At 40.8% G+C, this 26096-nt stretch overlaps 3 protein-coding genes across 5 annotated transcripts in view; 2 read left to right on the top strand and 1 right to left on the bottom strand.

The window, feature by feature from the left end:
- The first annotated feature begins 96 nt into the window (after window positions 1-96).
- Window positions 97-25970, top strand: LOC110964765 (peroxisomal bifunctional enzyme). 3 transcript variants are annotated; one of them, XR_007946790.1, is made up of 8 exons: window positions 97-336; window positions 2216-2319; window positions 4445-4614; window positions 4985-5096; window positions 5707-5811; window positions 6762-7103; window positions 7508-8917; window positions 24869-25970. XR_007946790.1 is itself a non-coding variant. In XM_051959094.1 (7 exons), exons 1-7 carry the CDS (start codon window positions 263-265, stop codon window positions 8746-8748), a joined length of 2148 nt encoding a protein of 715 aa, XP_051815054.1. In that variant the 5' UTR covers window positions 97-262; the 3' UTR covers window positions 8749-9750. The 3 variants fall into 3 exon arrangements, 1 of the variants encoding a protein (XP_051815054.1); XR_007946788.1 differs by having other exon boundaries at window positions 7508-9344; window positions 25554-25970; XM_051959094.1 differs by lacking the exon at window positions 24869-25970 and having other exon boundaries at window positions 7508-9750.
- Window positions 10595-26096, bottom strand: part of smarcal1 (SWI/SNF related, matrix associated, actin dependent regulator of chromatin, subfamily a-like 1) — a 105559-nt gene continuing 90057 nt past the window's right edge. The window contains exons 19-20 of the transcript XR_007946787.1: window positions 13693-13841; window positions 10595-11796 (exon numbers count right to left, since the gene is read on the bottom strand). The gene's annotated coding sequence lies outside the window, so the exon portion shown is untranslated. The remainder of the gene's footprint in view (window positions 11797-13692; window positions 13842-26096) is intronic.
- On the top strand, window positions 16248-25970 carry LOC110947274 (peroxisomal bifunctional enzyme-like). Its single transcript, XM_051959095.1, has 7 exons — window positions 16248-16565; window positions 18428-18531; window positions 18750-18919; window positions 19338-19449; window positions 20054-20158; window positions 22846-23187; window positions 23569-25970. Exons 1-7 carry the CDS (start codon window positions 16492-16494, stop codon window positions 24807-24809), a joined length of 2148 nt encoding a protein of 715 aa, XP_051815055.1. The 5' UTR covers window positions 16248-16491; the 3' UTR covers window positions 24810-25970.

The following is a 26096-nucleotide window of genomic DNA, read 5'->3' as shown; positions in this document are numbered from 1 at the left end:
AAAGCAAAGGAGAAAAATAAATTGGAGATGCTATTGACCTCCAGTCCAGTAGGGGGCGAGTGTATTTTTTGAAAGCAGGACTTGGGGACCAAAAAGACGAAGAAGACAATTGTAGCGTCTCCATGCAGCTCAGACTGCAGTTCAATTGCGACATGTAAGGGAGGTGTGTGATAAAGGGGATAAAGTCCTACTGGCAGGAGTTTTTAAGTTCAGACTGCACACAGAGAAGAAGTGCGTCAAATCCAAGTCTTCTTTTGACACCATGGCTCAATACACTCGTGTTTTGGGGTCTGTCGGCTTGATAACTCTCAAAAACCCTCCTGTTAATGCACTCAGGTAAGCAAAAGTCAAAACCAAGACTGCAGAACTTCTTTACAACGAGTTAGTTTCCTCCAGAATGATTATTCCGTGCAAATTATTCTCATGACGCGAGTTTTTTGTAGACGCTTTAGCTATATATGCTCTAGCTAACCCAAGCTTGCACAAAAAAAGTAAACAAGTGAGATAGTTTTGTGCGCAGCAACTTGGAGAACTTGACAAGAGACGATGTTTGACCAGAGGGTGGCGTTAGAGGAAAATATTTTACAATTAATAAGTACATTTACTGAAGTAGCGTATCCAAGTATAATTTTGAGGTGTTTGTACTACTCTATGCTAGTTTATACTTCTTAGCATGCATGTTTTTTGGACTGAAAGGTCTCCACTGACAGTTGTAGTTGCTACATTGCAAATACATTTTTAGATACAAAATCGGATACACTGTCACTGATTAACTGGTAGAAAACTCAATATAAAAACTGATTTTAAACTGCCTTAAATGTTGGTTCTCACATAGAAATGCAATAGTAATAATAATAAAGTAGAAGATATTATGACAGACTGTAGCTATTCTGCTGCATAATTAGGTTTTTATTACTTTAAAGTACATTTTGCTGTAAATGCATTTGCAGTTTTAGTAACATTTTCAGTGCAGGGCTTCACTCATAGTGCTGTAGTGTTGCTACAGCTGAAATCTTTTACCACCTTTGACCTAAATTGAACTCGTCAACTCTGCATCTACATAATGCTTAACACTGTAGTTAATCATTTACTAATGGCTGTTCAGCAGTGACCAGTACCTTTTTTTTTTTATTATTTTAGCAGCACTCTGTACTCACTCAGAATTAAAAACCATCCAATGCAAACACATACAACAATAGTGGGATCTGCTGGCCACTTGCAGATGTATTCTGTTTACTCTCTATTTAGGCATTGCCCCATTTTCAGAAACATATTTCATACTGATGAAGAAAATAGCACTCCTTTTGCTACACATAATTTGTTGTTGTGTCACTCCTGTACATATATGTCATTGGTAGTGTCTACAGATACGGACCCGTACCCGTAGCCTGTAGCAACAACCTATGTCATTTGTATTGTATATGTGTATTCTTGTATGTTGTTTATGTATTCTGTAATTTTGATTTATGTGCATTTTGTGTACATATTGCTTTTTGGTGTTGTTACAAATGAAATTATGAAGACCCCAGGAAGAATAGCTGCTGCTTTGCAAAAGCTAATAGGGGATCTTAATAAAACAAACAAACATTTCATGCTGCACTTTTTCATGGCTGTTCATATAAAGTGAGGTTATCAAAAATTATTTGTGACATTCAAGAGCGTAATTATAGAAACCAGGCAGATGGCAGTTATTCATTTGTAAATTTGCAACAAAATAATGCGGTAACAGTGAGTGTAATTCAGAGTGTAGATCGTTAGCAATGTCATATCTCTGACTTTTGTTGCTAAATATTGATTCTAAATTTTGGAAGAAGGGCTGTAGTGGAAAGGTTTATTGTCCTGTTTAAAATTGGACTTCACAATTTGGGTAAAATATCTAATTGTTATTTTCCTGACAGATATTTCAATTGCTTTGTGATGTAGCTTCAGTTCAATATTTACTGTATCACAGATTTGAAACGTGATAGCACACAATATGAGATAAAATCAAAAGCATGACTGTCACATAAGGAAGACAGCAGTTTTAACCCTACTTCAGTTGTGCTGCATAAGGTTTATCCAAAATTGCAGCCTTTACAGTTTGCCAATTGCATTTATTATGATTTCAACTCAAAATTGATTGATTGTCCAATCCTATTTTTAACGACAACAAAGGGCAAGTTAAAAAAAAAAAGTGGAAAGGTTTATTTTCCTGTTTCAAACCATTTTTATACAGTGCGAAGGTGAGACAAGGCATCGTTGACTCGGTGGAGAGAGCACTCGGTGAACCAGAAGTGAAGTGTGTGGTCATCTGTGGCCAGAATGGAAAATTCTGTGGAGGTATGGAGCCCTTTTTTTTATTTCTTGTAGCATCACAATGGTGACACAACTTCACATCTATCATTTCATAGTTGGTTTCAAGTAGAAACTGGTATCAGCCCCCCATTAGCAATAAGATGTCAGCATATATCTTTAAAAAAATGACTTAACTACTTTACAGCCTGATGTTTTGATCCCATGATGTTCCATTGGTTTCTTTCCTTCAGTGATTTTGATAATGTACAATTAATGAGCCTTCAGCAAAAGAGCAGGGGCAAGTGAAGTAGCACTCAAATAGACTTCACAACAAAGAACAGAAATGAGTGGTATTCCAGTTAAAAATCTAATTTCTTCTGTCAAAGTCAAAGCTCAAAAATAGCTTGAAAAACTTTCCTAAATTAATCTTTCCTTAATTAAAGGTACAACAATGAGTCAAAGCCTTGTCTTTTGTTTGTTTCCACATTATGACGTGATTTGTGAGATACTTTTATTGCAGGAAGAAAAACAAATAGAATTGCTCCAGTCACAGCATTCACAGTTGCAGGGGGAAAAATGTATTGACAAAATCAAACGGAAATTAAAGCTGCAAGCAGCAATGGACGGGTCCTCGTATCCTTGCTGGTCGGCGAATCCACGCATGTCCACCAGGTGGTTCTGCGACTGAGAGTGTATGTCATCCTATGGATGTGATGAGGGCTGGACTCTGATCCATCCATCCATCCATCCATCCATTCTCTATACACTGCTTTATCCTCACTAGGGTCACACATGTAAAATTTTAGGCAGATTGGATTCAGATTAATTATAGAGCTTTTCCTGTCCATCTGCCAGTTGGTGCTGCGACCGAGAGTTTATATTGACCCATGGATGGGATCAGGATTGGAGTGTGTTCACAGATGTAAAGTTTCAGGCAGATCGGAGCATGTACAGGCTAGTTATAGAGCATTTCCTTCCATCCACCAGGTGGCACTATGACTCTGGCTGTAAATGTACATGTGAATGTCATCAGGGCAGGACTCTGATCATACATGGAAAGTTTGGTGCAGATCGGAGCATGTTCAGGCGAGTTTTACAGCACTTCCTGTTTGATTGAAGGATCAATATTTTTGGGAGTCACCATGGCCACGCCATGGTGCGGAGCATTTTGATAACTTTTCATCAGGAAGGACTGTTGCATATGCTGGCCAAATTTGAGGTCTCTCGGACTTACCCCCAGTGGGTTATTAATCAGAAAAAATTTACAGCTAATTCAAGATGGCCAACTTCCTGTTAGGTTTAGGGCGTGGCCGTGACTGACTTTTTCGTGTGTCCTGATGTGCTGCATATGCCCACCAAATATTGTGGCTGTAGATGAAACGTCGTGGAAGTTGGCCTAATGACCACTTTTTCAATTTTAAAGGGGGCGCTATGGAGCCATTTTGCCACATATTCCCACAACTCCCATAAAATATCAAAGTTTTTGGCAGTCCTGATGGGCATGCAAAGTTTGACATGTTTTGGGGTATGTTTAGGCTGCCAAAGTAGAGTTTGAAAAGACGGGAAAAGAGTGAAGAAGAAGAAAAAGAAACCCGAGAGTTTCAATAGGGTCTTTCGGCACCGTCGGTGCTCGGGCCCTAGTTATTGCAACGTTGCACTTGTTAAACAAGTGCACTGGTAATTTATTAAATTGCACTTGTTAAAGAACAAGTACCATAAACATAGTTAATCATTATTAATAAACATGTACCGCAGAAGAATATTTTAATCGAAGTCCACAGTAGAGCTGCAGCTAATAAATATTTTCATCATCAATTAACTTGCTGATCATTTTCTCAATGAATTGATTAGTTTTGGTCTATAAATGTAAAAAAAAACCTGAGATAAATGTCTTACTCTAACAGTCAAAAACCAAATCAAAATTGTCACATAAAATATAGAAAAGTGGAAAATAGTCACACTTAAACAATAAAATGACTAAAACCCATTTATTTTTTGATCAAAATAGTTGGCAATTAGAGTAGATTTCCTCTAATTTCCTCTAAATCCTCACACTCCTAAAGGCAAGCTTTTTGGTAGAACCTTTATTACGTTGTACTATGGTGTGTCATTTCTATATTTCTCTTTCTACATTTTGTGATCATATCACAAATTTCTATTTGTGCAACAGGAGCAGACATCAGGGAGTTTGGGAAAACGATGACTGGTCCTCCACTGATACCGATCTTCCATGCTATTGAGGCTGCAGCCAAGCCGGTGGTGGCAGCCATAGAGGGGGTCGCTTTAGGTGGAGGTCTTGAGTTAGCACTTGGCTGTCATTATCGAATCGCACACTCTAAAGTGAGTTCATGATTCAGATCCCTATGTCACTTTCAGTCTCTCTAATGTCAGTGTTGAGAGTCCTTTCTAAATAGTGTTTTCCAGGTGATTTTAAATAGAACAGATTTTTCAATGTTAGCCAGGAAGAGGAAAAATAAACTTTACTAGTATCTGTTTTTAACCCCCAAATTTTCTGGAAGTAACAAGACATGCATTTCCTGACTGTTATGTTAACTCATCTAATGTAAAAACAAAACCAAAAAAAACACATAATAAACCTTGTAGGATTTCCATTACATAGAGAATACTGCTTCTGTGAATGTCACTGTGGGAAGCCCTCACAGTTTAGTGGCATCTGTACATCCAATTTTGTGCCTTTATGTCATTCCAGGCCAAGCTGGGGCTTCCAGAGGTTACTCTGGGTCTGCTGCCATCTGAAACGGGAAGTCTGCGTCTGACACGGCTCATTGGTGTCCCAGCTGCCTTAGACCTCATCACCACAGGTAGCAAACATAGGTTAACTTTATCTGGCTTTTGCTGTTTATTTCTACAAGTTTTAATGGTTACACTAACTGTAGGAAAGCATTATTAAACATAAAGAAGACACCAAATATCTTAGTCTGTTTCTTACAGGCTTGTTTGTGCAGGACCTATGGATGCCTCTGCATGTTATAATTATAAAAAATAATGATTAATTCTGTCTTGGCAAAGCAGTTGTTTGTACACAATCCCCCCACACAGGAAAGGAGCTGCTGTTATGGCAAACAGTTAACTGTGTTGACCAGCAGGGGTCAGCATGTGTTAAATTTTAAGATCAACACATTCAGGGATGTCTGTTGTGTTATTAACTGCTGCCATTAGATGATCAGAAATATTCTGAACAAGTATTTATTTCGACGGTTTGGGACTTGCTATATTTTTCCTTTTAAAAATTCCTCTATTTTGTTTATTTTTTTTGTTTTACATCTATCTGATGAAGAGCAATCAATGTATATTATGGCTGTATGAGACCAACCAGCAAGGCCACCTGTACTGATAATATTCATTATTTAATAGTTTAAAATGCCACATGTCATTCATATAAAGACTGAATGACTTCCACGTCTCCCACAGGCCGTCACGTGACTGCTGCTGAAGCACTGCAACTTGGAATCGTGGATCAGGTTTTTGATCACAATACTGTGGATGCAGCTGTGAAGTTTGCCTTGAGTGTTGCAGGTGAGATACATGAAAAAGAAAAGGAGCTGAAAGTTCTCACTGGTATAAAAGCGCTCAGTGAAAGGAATTCCTCCTAGAGCGGTTATTTTAGGCGAGTCCGACATGAAGACGTGCCGACATGTAGGTTGTGGAAGTCAAAGGAAGCAGAAAACACAGCAGCCAGATCCTCCACCATAGCAGCCATAAATGTTTCAGGGCTCTGTCAGATGTGCTCTGATGTCTTCACTGCTTTTGCTGTATTATTCAGAAGGGCGGAAAGGGACAAACTTTCCTAGAATATTAATAATGGGCCCTTACTACTCATTTAGGAGGATGAGGATTGCCCCACGCACGTGAATCACACTCATTTACTCACAGAGTGTGTTGCTAAAGTCTCCTGCAGTTTAGGGGGGATCATTTCTTACTCTGTGTAAAGAATAACACACAGAATTTGAGAGGCAAGGTTAGCTCATTGCATCTGTTTCCAGTCTTTATTCTAAGCTACGCTAACAAGCTCCTGCCTGTTGCCTTAAACTTAATATACAGACATGAGAGTGGCATCAATCTTCTCATCAAACACAAAGTTTGAAAGCAATGAAGCACATTTATGAAAATGTGCTGCTGCTTTTATTCATTCACAGTGTACTAGTGGGGTCCCTCCGATTATCAGGAAATGGTCTGTCAAATCACTCTGCTCGTAGAAGCTACTGGGCTATCTAGTGATTGAGTGGATGAGTCTGCCTGGAAAAACCAATTATTCCCAGACTTGCTGAGTGCTGGTTGACAAATTTGAGAAAGTGGAAAAAAGTGGTACTACTACTGGCAAATAGGAGGCACTTTTGAGTTTGAGAAGGAGAATTATGCAGATGTGCGTGTACAAAAATGTAATTCCAGAGTAAAATTTTGCTTAACTTTTAGCTGTCAGCAAAATGCACAAAACTGATGTCACTTCTTCTGTGTTTCTTTTTCAGGACAGTCGCTGGATGCACGTCGTATTAGCACTTTTCCATGCCCAAGCCTCCCTAATCTGGATGCCGTGTTTGACGCAGCGATGCAGAAGGTGCGTCAAGCTGCCCGTGGAGCCATAGCACCAGTTGCATGCGTCCAAGCGGTGCGTGCAGCAGCCACCCTGCCCTACGCTCAGGGTATGGAGCGGGAGAAAGAGCTGATGGCCACCCTCTTCACCTCAGGCCAAGCCCGTGCTCTCCAGTACAGTTTCTTTGCTCAGAGGGCAGTCGGCAGGTGGAGCATGCCCAGTGGAGCCCGGTGGGACACAAGCAAGCCCAAACCTATACGTAAAGCAGCTGTCATTGGTAAGAGTTTTGGTCTTTAAAATTCTATTTGTCCTGAGCTTTCAGTCAGCACACACAAACTATCTGTGTGGCATCTCCAAATCCACGTTGCCTATGGAAACTAAGCCTCCATTGACAGTTCAGCTGAGTTTTAATGGATGAACTCCCTCTTCGCTGCAGGGAGGATTGGATGCAGGACAATCTGGATATGTGAAAATCAGCAGCTTGTGCATTAAAATTGCAAGCTTTGGAAAAAAAACTTTACACTGCCAGACTAAAATTATATACAGTCAAACTCTTCACTGAAATGTTTTTATTATTTATATTAGAATATACTGTAATCTGTCAGAAATGTTGATGGTGTTTGTGTGACTGCTGATTCTGAGATTATTTTTTGTCATCACCATGTGATTTTGTCCTCTCAGGTCTTGGTACCATGGGAAGAGGCATAACCGTGAGTCTCGCACAGGCAGGTTTGTCTGTGGTTGCCGTGGAGACCCAGGAGAAGCAGCTGATGGAGGCAAAGCAAGCAGTATCTGGTATGTTGGAGCGAGGGGCCAAGAGACGGGGGGTGGCTCCTCCTCTGGATAACATCAGTTACAGCAATAACATCAAAACTGTTGGAGATGTGGACCTGGTCATCGAAGCTGTGTTTGAGGACATGGCTCTGAAGAAGAAGGTCTTCCAGCAGCTGTCTGCCGTTTGTAAACCAGGTACGTTCCTGTGCACAAATACGTCTGGACTGGACATAGACGACCTGGCCTCTCAAAGCCCCAACCCAGAGCTGGTGGTTGGAATGCATTTTTTTGCTCCAGCCCATGTTATGAAGCTGCTGGAGGTGGTGTACGGCCCACGGTCATCTCCTCAAGCTGTGGCCACTGCCATGCAGCTGGGGAAAGTAATGGGAAAAGTCAGTGTGGCAGTTGGAAACTGCCAAGGCTTTGTGGGGAACCGCATGCTGTCGCCATACGTGAGTCAAGCTAATTTCCTGTTGGAAGAGGGAGCCACACCTGAGTTTGTAGATCAAGTGCTGGAGGAGTTTGGATTTGCAATGGGTGTGTTCAGGATGTCTGACCTCTCTGGGCTCGATGTAGGCTGGAGAGTCAGGAAGGCAGCTGGGCTGGTGGTGCCAGGGCAGCCAGCTAGAATGAGACAAGGGTGCAGGTACAGCCCCCTCGGAGACCTGCTGTGTGAGCAGGGACGGTTTGGTCAGAAAACAGGCAGCGGATGGTATCAGTATGACAAACCCGGCAGTCGGGTAGCAAAGCCTGACCCTTGGCTGCACGGCTTTCTGGAGGAGTATCGAGCCCGTCACGGCTTGGTGGCTCGCCGCATAGATCACCAGGAAGTGCTGGAGCGCTGTCTGTATTCCCTAATCAATGAGGGCTTCCGTATCCTGGAGGAGGGAATAGCTGCAGGGCCTGAAGACATCGATGTCATCTACGTGTTAGGCTACAGCTGGCCCAGGCACCGTGGAGGCCCCATGTTCTACGCTGACATGGTGGGTCTGACCAAGGTCCTGGAGAGGCTGGAGTTCTACCACCAGGCTCACCCTGATGTGCCCAGCCTGCAGCCCTGCAACCTGCTCAGGAAGCTGGTGGCCAGTGGCAGCCCACCTATGCACAGGTGGAGGGAAGTCATCAGGAAAGTCCACAGCCAGCTTTAAACAACATGTCAGCTTTAATACTTTAATACAATTGTATGATTTTATACTCTGATAAACATAATGGACAGTGGATTTATAATGCACTTTCTAATCTAATAATGACGATTGATTGTTTTAATGTAGTGTTGTCATGGGTGATTTTTTAGGAGGCTCTACTGTGTACCCTGAGGTACCAGTTTATTAGGAATGCCTGTGCAACCAAATGTAGAAAACAAACCAAAACAATCCAAATTCTCTCTGTGTGCACCTGTTTGTATCAGAGAAGTTTATCCACTTGATTGTTGTATTGATTTAACGGCAGTTTAATTGTACAGTAATAACAGACGTGAATAAAGAGAGTAATTTGACAATAATGGAAATGTACTTTGGCATTAATGGCAGTTGGCTGTAGAAGTCATAAAAATCACACAGCTACAGCAGAAAGTGCAGGAACTATATTTCTGGCTAGAAAGAGCTCCTGTGGTGAACAGCAGGACGCTCAACGGTTATGACTCTGTGCCTGAACATACTCCTCGGCTCTGATGGAGGAAAGTTTTAATGACATTCTCCTCTACACTTTATTGATTGTATTATCATTTCTAATATTTTTTGTGCAGGTGTGGACAAATTACTAGAAATACTTCTCTGCCATTGTGTCAAAGGACTTGAACACCACAGAACTGTACTGCAATGAATGAAGTTGTACAAATGTAACAAAGGGGCAATTCACTGTACAGTGAGATTTAAGAAACACTAAAATGCAAAGCTGTGAATGCATTCTCTTCCTCTGTAATAATAGATTTGCTATAATGACCTCCCTGAAGACTGAGCAGTTAAGCCTTGGGTTTCTATAATTCACCACATTTTAGTAAATCATGCAGAAAATTGTAACATTTACATGCAAATAAGGAAATGTTTTCTGATTTTACGACATTACTGGTAATCAGTTATATATAATACGTATTGGTAAACTTACAGCATACACAGTGTGGCCTGATATTTTAATAAAGACATCTAACTGCTGGTGGCTTCTCATATCATTTGTTCCATCAGGGAAACATCCACTCCTGCAGGAGAAAGCGGAAAAGCTGCTCTCCTCCTGGTGTGTCCTGGGTTCATGTGTGCTGCTGACTCAGCTGCAGCGGTGACAGGGGGGAGAGCTGAGGGAGAGACACAGCTCTGGATTGCTTTTATATAAATCAGTGCCTCATTTTCCAGTAAACCTCACATCCAGCACTCAGCAGATGTTAGGGTTTCCACCTCGCAGCCGCATCCTTTACGCTGAAGCAGCTGGATTGTGCAATGAAGTGCTCCATTTTCGACATGAGGGGAAGGATGGAGAGATGCGTGGATCACGATCGGGGGAGGCTTTGGATGTGACATTATGCCAACGTTGCTTAGAATTTGCGATACCTGTTATCTCTGACTGAGGCTTTAGTTTTTGTTGAGCCGATTTACACGAAGAAACTTTGTTCAGGAAGATTTCTCAGTAGCTCAGAGGACAGGCCGCTTTTTACACAACCTTGTAAGAGAATGTCAGTGCTTTCAGCAGAATTTAGAAGCACAACACTTCCTAAACAGATATTTTGTGGCAGTGAGGTTGAACGTTTAAGAGTATACAGTATCAGAGTGTTTGTGGTCTTTCTGTTTCTAGGTGGAAGCTAAATTAGTGAGGATGACTCCTGCTCCTGTCATCTCTAAGCTCCTCACACATCTTTACCTGCGCATGAGGAAAATCACTCCTTTAGATTGCAGGTATGTTTGTCATTATTATAAAAAGATGTTGCCTGGTGACCTGTCAGAAACCCGTCATACAGAGTCAGCCAAAATAATGTTTACACACATCAGGAAAAGAAAAACTTGCATAAATATTTTAATACCAACTTTATTCAGACATCATGAGATTAATAACAATGAAAAGACAAAAACTCATATTTTCAGCTGAACTAAAGACAGACTTGGTGATTTTTCTGCTCACATGTTGTGTTGTTGTAAACTTACTCTTTGAAATAAATAGCCTCCTAACCCCCTGGAAACCCGTATTTGTCCTGTTTATATGTCGCTCCATGGCGACCCCAGACAGCTGGGTTGTAATGTTTTTTGAGCAACACACCATACTGTGATGTTTTTACAGTGAAGGTTCTACTGTGGAACCAGTTTGACATGTTCAGGAGTTCTATGTGTGCAAACTCAAGAGATTTTAGGTATCAGAAGGTGATTTTCAACTTTCTTTGTTAACTTTCTGCTTCAACTTCAAACTAAATTTACTTCACTAAGCCAGCCCTCTGGACTTCCAGTAAGCTGTGTTCCTATTGGCTGTCCAGGTGGCTGCTTGGTGTTATCAGGAACACCTGAGCAGCTCAGTGTCTTCCTGCTTTATGGCTGCAGTCAAACATTTCCTCTGCTTCTCTTCACCACTAAACTGGGTTTGGTTCTGTTGCTTTAGTTTGTTCTTTAGGCGTTGGCTTGCAGCTTCCAGCAGTAAAATCGTCTTTAATGTGTTTCTTGGTGTGTTTTAGGGCTTTGTACTGGATAGTTGTCTTGGTAAATGTGGTTCTTTAGCCACAGTTAGCACACAGTGCTAATGTGTGTAGTGATTAGTGGGTTTTGTGCAGCTGAGTTGTGTCTTTATCTTTAGAGGTTTTTGGTCAGACACATTCTGTATTCTTGTTTGTGAACCAGCGTTGGTTGTCCAGAAGGTAAGAGTTCCTGTCCTCATTCTCTGTTTAAAGAGCTTCTCTGGTAGGCTGCAGGAGACTTTAGTGTTTGGGTTGTGCTAGTTTGGTTGTTGTACGGTTTCATTTGGACGACTATCTTGAGGCCCCTCCATGTGGTTTAGTGAGGTTTTCTGGAACAGTTCTACAAAGCAACCTGCAGCAGAAGAGACTTTGAGAGTTTTTAGGAAGTTCTGGAGACCTTGACTTTGGAGCAGCAGAAATATTTGTCAGCAGTTTGAGCAGGAGAAGGTGAGCTTCAGAGTAGAAATGAGAAGGAAACCTTCTTGACCCGTGTGGTGAGGTCCTGTACCAAGAGTTTGAGCAGGTTGTGAAGAGTCTGTAGTTCTTTGGTCTGAAAGCACCAGAAGAGTGGACTCATTAAAGAAGGAAACAGGAGATATTGTTGGTTCTTCTGTCGCTCTGCAGTTTCCAGGTTCCTCAGACTGAATATCAAGTTTATTTTAAATGATTTACTGTGAGCCCAAGAACACTTCAATAAACTCCCTCCATCCCCTGGACACAACATATTTTATTACCATGTTAAATCTTTTTTTTTAAATGTTTTTGAGTTTTAATCATAGTTTTAGCACAGTTTTTTCTCTTTGCTTTAGTTTTGTCATCTGTGTAAAAGGTGCAAAACAAAGTTGAATTGATAAACTGAATAACTCATGAATGTGACAACAGAAGTATTTTCATTGTGATTTAAGGGTTTGTTTTATTTTTGAGGTTGGGGTTAAAATCTTGACAGAAAAAAGATTCAAGAAATAAATTACATTAACACAATCAAATCAGAGGAAAAAATAATTTAATACAATAAAACTTTATAAAGAAAATTAAACAAATACAATTAAAATATATTAAAGAGACAAAATATTAAACAGAAGATACAAAACATGTAATTATGAAATTAAACATGACGACAAAAATATTAAAGTTAAAAAATTAGTCTCTTAAAAATCAAATAATAAATTGGATTAGTCAAGAGGTTTAAATTTCTTACTTTGTCATATTTTAAATATGACAAAAAAATATAAAAGTAAAGCGTCTTGAGAAAATTTGACCTGTAATTGGCGTTATATAAATATAACTGAATTTAAATTGTATGCATCTTGTAACGTTGGAGTAATTCAGCCATACATGTTGGAAAACACATTTTCTTTGTCCATTAATCTGTTGATTGTTTTCTCCAGTAATTCATTTCTTGTTTTGGTTTTTAAAATGTCAAACCCAAATATATTCAGTTTACTGTCATAAAAACCAAAACATATATACTGTGACGCTTTTTGGACGACATGCTTATACTATGACGTCTTTTAGCGACATGCTATACTATGACGTTTTTAGAGCGACATGCTATACTATGACTTTTTTAGCGACATGCTATACTATGACTTTTTTAGCGACATGCTATACTGTCACGATTGTTGAGCGACATGCTATACTATGACGTCTTCTAGCGACATGCTATACTATGACGTTTTTTAGCGACATGCTATACTGTCACGATTGTTGGACGACATGCTATACTATGACGTCTTTTAGCGACATGCTATACTATGATGTTTTTAGAGCGACATGCTATACTATGACGTTTTTAGAGCGACATGCTATGCTATGACGGTTTTTGAGCGACATGCTAAACTATGACGTCTTCTAGCGACATGCTATACTATGATGTTTTTAGAGCGACATGCTATACTATGACGTTTTTAGAGCGACATGCTATGCTATGACGGTTTTTGAGCGACATGCTAAACTATGACGTCTTCTAGCGACATGCCTCTACTATGACGTCTTCTAGCGACATGCCTCTACTATGATGTTTTTAGGGCGACATGCTATACTGTGATGTTTTTTGGATGACATGCTATACAACAATGTTTTAAGAGTGACATCCTATGACATTTAAAGAGTGACGTGCTATACTATGACGTTTTTAGAGCAACATGCTATACGATGACGTTCTTTGGACGACATGCCATATTATGACGGTTTTTTTTTGGACGACATGCTATACTGTGACGTTTTTATGACCAAAGGCTATACTATGACGTTTTTAGAGCGACATGACATACTATGACGTTTTTAGAGCAACATGCTATATGATGACGTTCTTTGGACGACATGCCATATTATGACGTTTTTAGAGCGACATGACATACTATGACGTTTTTTGGACCTAAGGCTATATACTGTGATGTTTTTTGGACGACATGCTATACTATGACGTTTTCTGAGTGACACCCACCTGAGGGAGACGCTGCCTAAGATCTCAAGGCTGCTTGGTCGTGGTCTTCCTGGTCCTGCTCCAGAACATCTTCATCAACTATGTCTTCTTTTGAAGAGGCCCTCAAATGCTGCAATCTCTGACCTTAAGGAGGAACGGCTACTTTCACTCTGTAACGAGACAGTGGTTATTTTAAAGACCCAGCTCCTGGTGACTTTGAGTGAAAATTTAACATCCATCAAAACGGAATTACAGACAGCTAAATCTGAGCTGTCGGTCAGTATTTCAAACATCAAGTCTGACCCAGGTGTCCTAAAGCACGCTGTGGGTGAAACAGAAACTTCACTCTCCACATCACCGATGTCACATCATCACACTCTAAAGCAGAGCACCTGTCTGCTGAACAGAGAATAATAAACTGCTGAAACAGTTGGTCTGCCCTTCTTTAAATGAAAGCTAAACAAGAAGTGGTTCACTGAGGATGTCGTCCATTCAGTCTCCTTCCTCACAACCAGATGAAGTTTTCCTTTTGTTGCTTCACTCAGAAGATCCTCACAGTGAACACGAGACACTTGAGATGAAGACAGACGTCACAGTATCGGCATCAACAGGAGAGGTTCATTTTAAAGTATCCCTGGAAAGATTTCCTCTGTCATATATATTTTCGAAGCATTGAAAACCAGAAAGAACTGTAGTCACTTTAGCTGTAGGGGAGAGGATTATATTATCCATCTTATCTGTGGTGTAATTTAAATGTAACAACTGTAGTGTTTATCATTACCTTGGACATATTCTGGGAGGTTATTTTCCAGTCTACACTGCAGGAATACGTACTACAACATGTGAATCAGTCATTAAACAATGTTAACGACTAGAGAGTAGATTTCCTGTTTTCTCCAGTTTAACTTCAGAGACTCAGCAGATATTCAGGACTACTGTCAACACAGAACCTTAACCTTACTGTTTTAATCACATTTAGATTTTCTAAACCTTTCATTAATGTGAACCAGCATCTCCACTGACAGTTTTATTAACTAAATGTACCACATTACAGTAACACAACTCACTTCAGCTGTTTACATGAAACTCAACACAATCATCGCTAGCTTAATGCTACGTTAGCTTTAATCAGGCTATGACTGAGCAGCTAGCTCGGTTAGCATCGCTAACATTAAAGCTAAATATTTACTGGGTGCTAACTTTCTTCTCTGGCCAGCACACACAGAAATAAACTCCACCAACATCTGGAGTGCATGGTACAGCTTATATCTGGCACTAAAAAGGCATATAAAGTGCATTAAAAGCGACAACGATAAGAAAATAAACATTTACTTACCAAACAATCAGAGTCCTTCCAGTGTCTGCTGGTAGAATCAGCCGAAGGTAGAAAACTGGTTAATACAAGCCAACAGGCAGGAAAACTGTCTGTGGAAAAGGTTCTGCTGCTCCACCGATAAATAAACCAACAGTTATTATCTCAGAGTTAATCCAAACGAGGAGAACAGAGTCTCGGCTGTCTCCTCCATAAGACCTGTCAATTATTCCAGACCAGACTGTCAATCAAGTAGCCCCGTCCCTGGCTTCGCAAAACTTTAATGCTTTAAAAATTCTTTATTGATTTATTTTAAGATCGGCAACCTGATCTCTCATTTTGACCATGAAAACTAACGAAAAAAATATATACAGTCTATGCACCTTACTCTGTTTGACCCCACATTTGCTGATGATCCACTTCCGGTCTCCAAAAATGAAAAAAATGACATTTTTTTCGTTTCTGTCTCTTACTGATTTTATTTTCTTGTTATTGAAAATATGAAATGAAAATAAAAGGACCTGGGGCCTTCTAGCCTAGTTTAGCTAGATTGTATTCCCGTTATAAGGGATATACGGGAATGCGGTCTAGCCCTCCATTGACACATTTTGACAGGTTTTCAAGCTCCGAGCAGATCAGACCGAACCAATCAGAGCACCAGAGGCGGGAGTTAACGATGCGTCATCTTCAGGGCCGAGTTGGCGACCACAACAGAGCGAGGTTTCTCTCGTGGGCTTTCCTCTGTCTTGCATGGGCTGAATTTGTCCTTAAAACCTCAACAAGAAGCAGCTCTTAAAGTTTTTCTTTTTGAAAAGGATGTATTTTTAATTCCGGCAGGCTGTACGATAGAATGCGTAATGCTGCCCTCCACTGTTGAAACGGAGAGCTTAGATTTTCCTCAGGACCCCTGTACGGCGAAGGAAGCTGTTAAAACTACAAAACATCATGGCGGAAAGGCAATTGTTAGGTCGCTTAGTGATTGCGTCACACATGTGTTACGCTGATTGGCTCTCTCCAATTCAAGCTGTGATCGGTAGTCCCGCCTCTGGGCTAGATTTGGTTCAATGGAGCAGTTCCAGACTGACTTTATGTGTATTTGTAATACACAATATAAAGGCTGTCTGGTCTCCAGGCAAGTCGCCTTCTGCTCCCTTGTTTAGAGACGGAAACTTAAATGCAATGAACCAACGTCCAAGAAACCCAGTATTCGGTAGTAGTACCGAAGCTTCAAACGTCATCGGTCACGTGACAGTGGTTTGGTTTCCATACAAGCTCCGAGGCTCCGAACCACAGTATGTAACAGTCTATGCTTCGTATCTTCTAATCACTGCTTCAGGAAGAGTGGCACAAGCTCCGAAGCCTCAGTGTGATTTTCCCATCATTAAGTTCTAATGCAACATGTAAGGGAGGAGTGTGATAAAGGGGATAAAGTCCTGCTGGCAGGAGTTTCTAAGTTCAGACTGCACACAGAGAAGAAGTGCGTCAGATCCTAGTCTTCGTTTGACACCATGGCTCAATACACTCGTGTTTTGGGGTCTGTCGGCTTGATAACTCTGAAAAACCCGCCCGTTAATGCACTCAGGTAAGCAAAAGTCAAAACCAAGACTGCAGAACTTCTTTACAACAAGTTGTTTTCCTTCAGAATGATTATTTCGTGCAAATTATTCTAGTGAAGAGAGTCTTTTGGAGACGCCAAAAAAGTAAAAAGACAGTACCAAAAAAAGAAAAAAATCATAATCATGTCTATCCTTAAGGCAGAGCTGTGCCTAAACTACTAGCTAACCCAAACTTGCACAAGAAAAAGTAAACAAGTGAGATAGTTTTGTGCGCAGCAACTTGAATAATTTGACAAGAGACAATATTTGACCAGAGGGTGGCGTTATATGAAAAGATTTTACTGTTAATAAGTACATTTACTGAAGTACTGTATCCAAGTATAATTCTGATGTGTTTCATACTTCTTAGAATGCATGTATTTTGGACAGAAATATCTTAACTGACAGCTGTAGTTACGACGTTGCAAAAACATTTTTTACATGCAGAATCTGGTACTGTTACTGATTAACTGGTTTAAATTTAGTTTAAAAGCTCATTTTAAATTGACTTCAATGTTGGTTCTCACATAGAAATGCAATAGTAATAACAATAAAGTAGAAGATATTATGACAGACTGTAGTCATTCTGTTGCATAATTAGGTTTTTATTACTTTAAAGTACATTTTGCTGCAAATACATTTGTAGTTTTAGTAACATTTTCAGTGCAGGGCTTCACTCATAGTGCTGTAATGTTGCTACAACTGAAATGTTTTACCACCTTTGACCTAAACTGAACTCGTCAACTCTGCATCTACATAATGCTTAACACGGTAGTTAATCATTTACTAATGGCTGTTCAGCAGTGACCAATGTTTTTTTTTTTAATTTCAGCAACACTCTGTACACACTCACAATTAAAAACCACCCAGTGCAAACACATACAACAACAGTGTGATCTGCTGGCCACCGGCAGCTCCACTGAAGCAAATTGACTCTTTGTTCATTTGTGATCGTGAAGGAGACACTTTTCCCAAAAAGATGTTCTGTTTGCTTTCTATTAAGACCAGCATTTCCCCATTTTCAGAAGCATATTTCATATTGATAAAGAAAATAGCACACCTTTTGCTACACATACCTTCTAGTGTCACTCCTTCATTCCATTACCCACTGTTGTTCACAACTCTCTTATATTTATCACATTTCAATATTTGAATGAGATGTATGTGTTCTTTAACCAATCACATTTCTTCATGCTCTATAAAGTGTTCTGTTCATATCAGACTTTATCTTTTTCTGGGAGGCTGTTCTGAACAGAAAAAAGTCCTTGTACAAGATTATTTTGAGGCACTGATATTTGAAAATAAACAGCTTAATGTGAGAGAAGGAGCTTCTATCTCAAAAAATGAACACGCTCAACATCTCTTACTTTTTGTTGTCTGCCAGACTTTTTGATTCAGTCACCTTTTGTTCTACTCTCTGACCATCCCTATAAAATGTGGACTCTGCAAATGTTCTGGGTCAGTTTACCTTCACAGACTCATGCTCTGTGTTGGTGTACCAGTAAACATCCCACTACAGCAAACTTCAAAGGACTAAGAGTGAAATTTCAGAAACAATATATAATGTATAGTCTTAATCATGCTTATCTTTTGAAGTGAACACATTTCATGCTGCACTTTTTCATTGTGACATTAAAGAGTGGAACTATAGACACTAAACAGATGGCAATTATTCATTTCTATATTGAAGTTGCAACAAAATAATGCCATAAATTGAGTGTAAATCAGATTGTAGACAGCTAGCAGTATCATATCTCCGACTTTTATCACGAGATATCAAGTCTAAATTTTGGAAGAAGGGCTGTAGTGGAAAGGTTTATTTTCCTGTTTCAAACCATGTTTTTTACAGTGCGGTGGTGAGACAAGGCATCGTTGACTCGGTGGAGAGAGCACTCAGTGAACCAGAAGTGAAGTCTTTGGTCATCTGTGGCCAGAATGAAAAATTCTGTGGAGGTATGGAGCTCCTTTTTTTATTTCTTGTAGCATCACAATGGTGACACAACTTCAAATCTATCCTTTCATAGTTGGTTTCAAGTTTCTCCCTTCAGAGAAGACTCCTAAACGCAAGCTTTTTTTGTAGAACCTTATTCATGTTGTACTATGCTGTGTCATTTCTATATTTCTCTTTCTACATTTTGTGATCATATCACAAATTTCTATTTGTGTAACAGGAGCAGACATCACGGAGTTTGGGAAAACGATGACTGGTCCTCCACTGACACCGATCTTCCATGCTATTGAGGCTGCAGCCAAGCCGGTGGTGGCAGCCATAGAGGGGGTCGCTTTAGGTGGAGGTCTTGTGTTAGCGCTTGGCTGTCATTATCGAATCGCACACTCTAAAGTGAGTTCATGATTCAGATCCCTATGTCACTTTCAGTCTCTCTAATGTCAGTGTTGAGCTACAACAGAGTGGCAGTTTGATCTGACATCTTACAGAGTGATTATTTGCTTCATCTTTCACACGTCCTTTCTAAATAGTGTTTTCCAAGTGAATAGAAATAGAACAGGTGTGTCTATGTTAGTCAGGAAGAGGAAAAATAAACTCTACTAGTATTTGTTTTTTCCTACAAAATAGTGTTTTTCTGGAGGTAACAAGACATACATTTGCTGACTGTTATATTAACTCATCTAATCCACATAATAAACCTTGTAGGATTTCCATTACATAAAGAATACTGCTTCTGTTAATGTCATTGTGTTAAACCTTCACAGTTTAGTTTTATCTGTACATCCAGTTTTGTGCCTTTATGTCATTCCAGGCCAAACTGGGGCTTCCAGAGGTTACTCTGGGTCTGCTGCCATCTGAAACGGGAAGTCTGCGTCTGACACGGCTCATTGGTGTCCCAGCTGCCTTAGACCTCATCACCACAGGTAGCAAACATAGGTTAACTTTATCTGGCTTTTGCTGTTTATTTCTACAAGTTTTAATGGTTACACTAACTGTAGGAAAGCATTATTAAACATAAAGAAGACACCAAATATCTTAGTCTGTTTCTTACAGGCTTGTTTGTGCAGGACCTATGGATGCCTCTGCATGTTATAATTATGAAAATTAATGATTAATTCTGTCTTGGCAAAGCAGTTGTTTGTACACAATCCCCCCACACAGGAAAGGAGCTGCTGTTATGGCAAACAGTTAACTGTGTTGACCAGCAGGGGTCAGCATGTGTTAAATTTTAAGATCAACACATTCAGGGATGTCTGTTGTGTTATTAACTGCTGCCATTAGATGATCAGAAATATTCTGGACAAGTATTTATTTTGACAATTTGGGACTTGCTATATTTTTCCTTTTAAAAATTACTGCATTTTTTTATTTGTTTTATCTCTATCTGATGAAGAGCAATCAATGTATATTATGGCTGTATGAGACCAACCAGCAAGGCCACCTGTACTGATAATATTCATTATTTAATAGTTTAAAATGCCACATGTCATTCATATAAAGACTGAATGACTTCCACGTCTCCCACAGGCCGTCACGTGACTGCTGCTGAAGCACTGCAACTTGGAATCGTGGATCAGGTTTTTGATCACAATACTGTGGATGCAGCTGTGAAGTTTGCCTTGAGTGTTGCAGGTGAGATACATGAAAAAGAAAAGGAGCTGAAAGTTCTCACTGGTATAAAAGCGCTCAGTGAAAGGAATTCCTCCTAGAGCGGTTATTTTAGGCGAGTCCGACATGAAGACGTGCCGACATGTAGGTTGTGGAAGTCAAAGGAAGCAGAAAACACAGCAGCCAGATCCTCCACCATAGCAGCCATAAATGTTTCAGGGCTCTGTCAGATGTGCTCTGATGTCTTCACTGCTTTTGCTGTATTATTCAGAAGGGCGAAAAGGGACAAACTTTCCTAGAATATTAATAATGGGCCCTTACTACTCATTTAGGAGGATGAGGATTGCCCCACGCACGTGAATCACACTCATTTACTCACAGAGTGTGTTGCTAAAGTGTCCCTGCAGTTTAGGGGGGATAATTTCTTACTCTGTGTAAAGAATAACTCATAGAAAATTGCTATAGTAATAATACTAACAGACTGCACTAATCTTGACGAATAATTTATATTACAACTTCAGCTTTTGTTGACAACATACTGCCATGTAGGTTTTTTATTCTTCATTTTGGGAGGCTAGGCTAGCTCTATACACCTGTTTCCAGTCTTTATTCTAAGCTAAGCTAAGCAGCACCTGCCTGTAGCCTCATATTTAATATACAGACATGAGAGTGGCATCAATCTTCTCATCAAACACAAAGTTTGAAAGCACAGAAGCACATTTATGAAAATGTGCTGCTCCTTTTATTCATTTGATCATTCATGACTGTTATATCCCCTCTCGTATTGTGGACTAATACACACACCGCCCACTCTGGTGTGTGGTTTTGTGTGTTAGAATACATGAGGGAAGGTGTATTTTGTTCTGTCTTGCCTCAGTAGAGCCCTGGTTGTACAAGAGGTTTTGATTCCCCCGCATGAAACGAACATGAGACGATGTTCTCATGTCTGTTCTGCGAGTTACATTTTTTCAGAGTTGTCACCTTCCACTGTTTGATGCTAGATTTCTTGGCAATGACAGCTCATTTCTAATGTATTTAAGTTAGCGGGATACGTGTTACTGCTTAATATTGTGCCTTCAGCAAATGATCTCGCTATATCTGTGCAAAATGTCAACAGTTAAGTCTCCAGAATGACATGTAAAAGATTTTACAATCAGAAAATGATTGCAGTCTTATGCTTTTTACAAATGCTTCTTTTCCACACTATACTGCCAAGATGACTTTGAGTGGGTGAGGAAGTGAGTGTTGTTAGTAAAGCTGAGGCTTAGAGTGAGTCAGACAGAGAAACCAACAGCATACAAGATGGAAGATTTGAGGAGATAGGACAGATTCTGAGGAGATTGTGACGGATACTTCGGTGTTGGGTTGGTTAGATTAGCAGGGGTGTTAAACGGAGACAGGACATGTGTGTCTAAATTTACAAACCAAGTGTGAATGTTTGACACTGAGATGCACAACTGATGAGACACACAGGATGAATTTATTCTGTCACGTCCGCGGATGCTACACCACTGTGCACATGGCACATGGGTACATATTTATGCAAAAAGCAGTTTGTGCACTTAAATTGATCCACGTGCGGCCTCATGCACACCCCCACACTGATTCTGTAGCTAGTGGTGAGATTAACTTTTTTACCCCAGTAGTTGCAACATCTGCCCGTTACATCTGTCAGGACGGCGAGGATTCCCATTCGCTGCACAACAAATCCACAGCTCAGCCATTTACAGATTAACCGCTACAATAATACTCTCCTAAATTACATTGGAATCATGTCGTACTGCCACACAGCACCTCAGTGGCATTTCACTGTAGAACGAATCTGCATTAAACTGGCCCTAAATGACCTTCACTATTCATTCTTCATTCATGATATAGTGTATTAGACCAAATCAGTTGTTATTTGACTAAGTGGATGCTATTAATCAGATGTGGCTGCTGTCCCTTTAAGCTTTACCATGGTGACCCAGTTTCTGGCCCAGACCCACGGCTGAGAGTAATTCAGTGGAGCTGTGAAGGATTCTGACTACTGTCTCTTGTAATCATGTCAAAGGAGACAGGAATGGGAATTAAGATGCTTTTAACAAGGTTTTAGCAGAGTGGCCATCTTCTTTGCTTTCATTGTTCCCAGGCTTAAATCACAGCAGACAGGAAGTCGTGTGTTGTAAAGTTTTAGGATCTAATATTAAATCTTCTCATGTAGTTTCACCTGGAAAATTGCTTTGGTATTGTACCATTGCTCAAAGGCCCAAGAATCACAAAAATTCAATTTCCCCCCTTTGCTCTCAGAGTTGGAAATTTACCAACTTCTTTTGCCCAGAACCAAATTGTTGCTTTTCATTTCGTTTCAGATCGGTGTTATTCAAAGTGAAGTGTAACAGTGCACTGGCAGGGTCCCTCCGATTATCAGGAAATGGTCTGTCAAATCACTCTGCTCGTAGAAGCTACTGGGCTATCTCGTGGTTGAGTGGATGAGTCTGCCTGAAAAAAACAATTATTCCCAGACTTGCTGAGTGCTGGTTGACAAATTCGAGAAAGTGGAAAAAAGTGGTACTACTACTGGCAAATAGGAGGCACTTTTGAGTTTGAGAAGGAGAATTATGCAGATGTGCGTGTACAAAAATGTAATTCCAGAGTAAAATTTTGCTTAACTTTTAGCTGTCAGAAAAACTCACAAAACTGATGTCACTTCTTCTATGTTTCTTTTTCAGGACAGTCGCTGGATGCACGTCGTATTAGCACTTTTCCATGCCCAAGCCTCCCTAATCTGGATGCCGTGTTTGACGCAGCGATGCAGAAGGTGCGTCAAGCTGCCCGTGGAGCCATAGCACCAGTTGCATGCGTCCAAGCGGTGCGTGCAGCAGCCACCCTGCCCTACGCTCAGGGTATGGAGCGGGAGAAAGAGCTGATGGCCACCCTCTTCACCTCAGGCCAAGCCCGTGCTCTCCAGTACAGTTTCTTTGCTCAGAGAGCAGTCGGCAGGTGGAGCATGCCCAGTGGATCCCGGTGGGACACAAGCAAGCCCAAACCTATACGTAAAGCAGCTGTCATTGGTAAGAGTTTTGGCCTTTAAAATTCTATTTGTCCTGAGCTTTCAGTCAGCACACACAAACTATCTGTGTGGCATCTCCAAATCCACGTTGCCTATGGAAACTAAGCCTCCATTGACAGTTCAGCTGAGTTTTAATGGATGAACTCCCTCTTCGCTGCAGGGAGGATTGGATGCAGGACAATCTGGATATGTGAAAATCAGCAGCTTGTGCATTAAAATTGCAAGCTTTGGAAAAAACTTTACACTGCCTGACTAAAATTATATACAGTCTAACTGTGCACAAACATGTTTAAATTATTTATATTAGAATATACTGTAATCTGTCAGAAATGTTGATTCTGAGATTATTTTTTGTCATCACCATGTGATTTTGTCCTCTCAGGTCTTGGTACCATGGGAAGAGGCATAACCATGGGTCTCGCACAGGCAGGTTTGTCTGTGGTTGCCGTGGAGACCCAGGAGAAGCAGCTGATGGAGGCAAAGCAAGCAGTATCTGGTATGTTGGAGCGAGGGGCCAAGAGACGGGGGGTGGCTCCTCTTCTGGATAACATCAGTTACAGCAATAACATCAAAACTGTTGGAGATGTGGACCTGGTCATCGAAGCTGTGTTTGAGGACATGGCTCTGAAGAAGAAGGTCTTCCAGCAGCTGTCTGCCGTTTGTAAACCAGGTACGTTCCTGTGCACAAATACGTCTGGACTGGACATAGACGACCTGGCCTCTCAAAGCCCCAACCCAGAGCTGGTGGTTGGGATGCATTTTTTTGCTCCAGCCCATGTTATGAAGCTGCTGGAGGTGGTGTACGGCCCACGGTCATCTCCTCAAGCTGTGGCCACTGCCATGCAGCTGGGGAAAGTAATGGGAAAAGTCAGTGTGGCAGTTGGAAACTGCCAAGGCTTTGTGGGGAACCGCATGCTGTCGCCATATATGAGTCAAGCTGATTTCCTGTTGGAAGAGGGAGCCACACCTGAGTTTGTAGATCAAGTGCTGGAGGAGTTTGGATTTGCAATGGGTGTGTTCAGGATGTCTGACCTCTCTGGGCTCGATGTAGGCTGGAGAGTCAGGAAGGCAGCTGGGCTGGTGGTGCCAGGGCAGCCAGTTAGAATGAGACAAGGGTGCAGGTACAGCCCCCTCGGAGACCTGCTGTATGAGCAGGGACGGTTTGGTCAGAAAACAGGCAGCGGATGGTATCAGTATGACAAACCCGGCAGTCGGGTAGCAAAGCCTGACCCTTGGCTGCACGGCTTTCTGGAGGAGTATCGAGCCCGTCACGGCTTGGTGGCTCGCCGCATAGATCACCAGGAAGTGCTGGAGCGCTGTCTGTATTCCCTAATCAATGAGGGCTTCCGTATCCTGGAGGAGGGAATAGCTGCAGGGCCTGAAGACATCGATGTCATCTACGTGTTAGGCTACAGCTGGCCCAGGCACCGTGGAGGCCCCATGTTCTACGCTGACATGGTGGGTCTGACCAAGGTCCTGGAGAGGCTGGAGTTCTACCACCAGGCTCACCCTGATGTGCCCAGCCTGCAGCCCTGCAACCTGCTCAGGAAGCTGGTGGCCAGTGGCAGCCCACCTATGCACAGGTGGAGGGAAGTCATCAGGAAAGTCCACAGCCAACTTTAAACAACATGTAGTGCTGTCATGGGGGATTGTTTTTAGGAGGCTGTACTGTGTACCCTGAGGTACCAGTTTATTAGGAATGCCTGTGCAACCAAATGTAGAAACAAACCAAAACAATCAAAATTCTCTCTGTGTGCACCTGTTTGTATCAGAGAAGTTTATCCACTTAACTTGAACATAAAAATCAGGAAATAAGGAAATTGCTTTGTCACAGTTGCTCAGTGCACATTAAAAAGAGGACATATTAATAAACCAGAGCCTAGAATATAATTATAATAATTACAAAAATGACACATTGAGTGAAGTGAAATGCAGAAGTCCAGACGTGCTGCACACGGTGTAATCACAGTATGCACAAAGTGCACAAATGGACTTGTGCAGATAGATTAACGTTTATTTTCAGAGGAAATTACCCATCATGTGCAAATGAATGGAAAGTGTAACATGAGTTGGTATTGAATTAACATTAAAGAGATGTGAATAAAGAGAGTAATTTGACAATAATGGAAATGTACTTTGGCATTAATGGCAGTTGGCTGTAGAAGTCATAAAAATCACACAGCTACAGCAGAAAGTGCAGGAACTATATTTCTGGCTAGAAAGAGCTCCTGTGGTGAACAGCAGGACGCTCAACGGTTATGACTCTGTGCCTGAACATACTCCTCGGCTCTGATGGAGGAAAGTTTTAATGACATTCTCCTCTACACTTTACTGATTGTATTATCATTTCTAATATTTTGTGTGCAGGTGTGGACAAATTACTAGAAATACTTCTCTGCCATTGTGTCAAAGGACTTGAACACCACAGAATTGGGATTACTGTACTGCAATGAATGAAGTTGTACAAATGTAACAAAGGGGCAATTCACTGTACAGTGAGATTTAAGAAACACTAAAATGCAAAGCTGTGAATGCATTCTCTTCCTCTGTAATAATAGATTTGCTATAATGACCTCCCTGAAGACTGAGAGCAGTTAAGCCTTGGGTTTCTATAATTCACCACATTTTAGTAAATCATGCAGAAAATTGTAACATTTACATGCAAATAAGGAAATGTTTTCTGATTTTACTACATTACTGGTAATCAGTTGTGTATAATACATATTAGTACCTTTACAGCATGCACAAAATGGTCTGATTTCTTAATAAAGACATGTTGTTATAGTCATGTGTTGTTTTTTCTTTTTTACCTTTGCTGTCCTATTTGTATGAAACTGGTACACTGTATACAAAAATAACTTCAGCTGACTTCTGACGTGCTTCAGGTAACTGCTGGTGGCTTATCATATC

This window comes from Acanthochromis polyacanthus, chromosome 14 (assembly GCF_021347895.1).
Source record: "Acanthochromis polyacanthus isolate Apoly-LR-REF ecotype Palm Island chromosome 14, KAUST_Apoly_ChrSc, whole genome shotgun sequence".
Lineage (NCBI taxonomy): Eukaryota > Metazoa > Chordata > Actinopteri > Pomacentridae > Acanthochromis > Acanthochromis polyacanthus.
The sequence above is the reverse complement of the archived record's forward strand: the minus strand, read 5'-3'. Positions and strand labels throughout refer to the sequence as shown.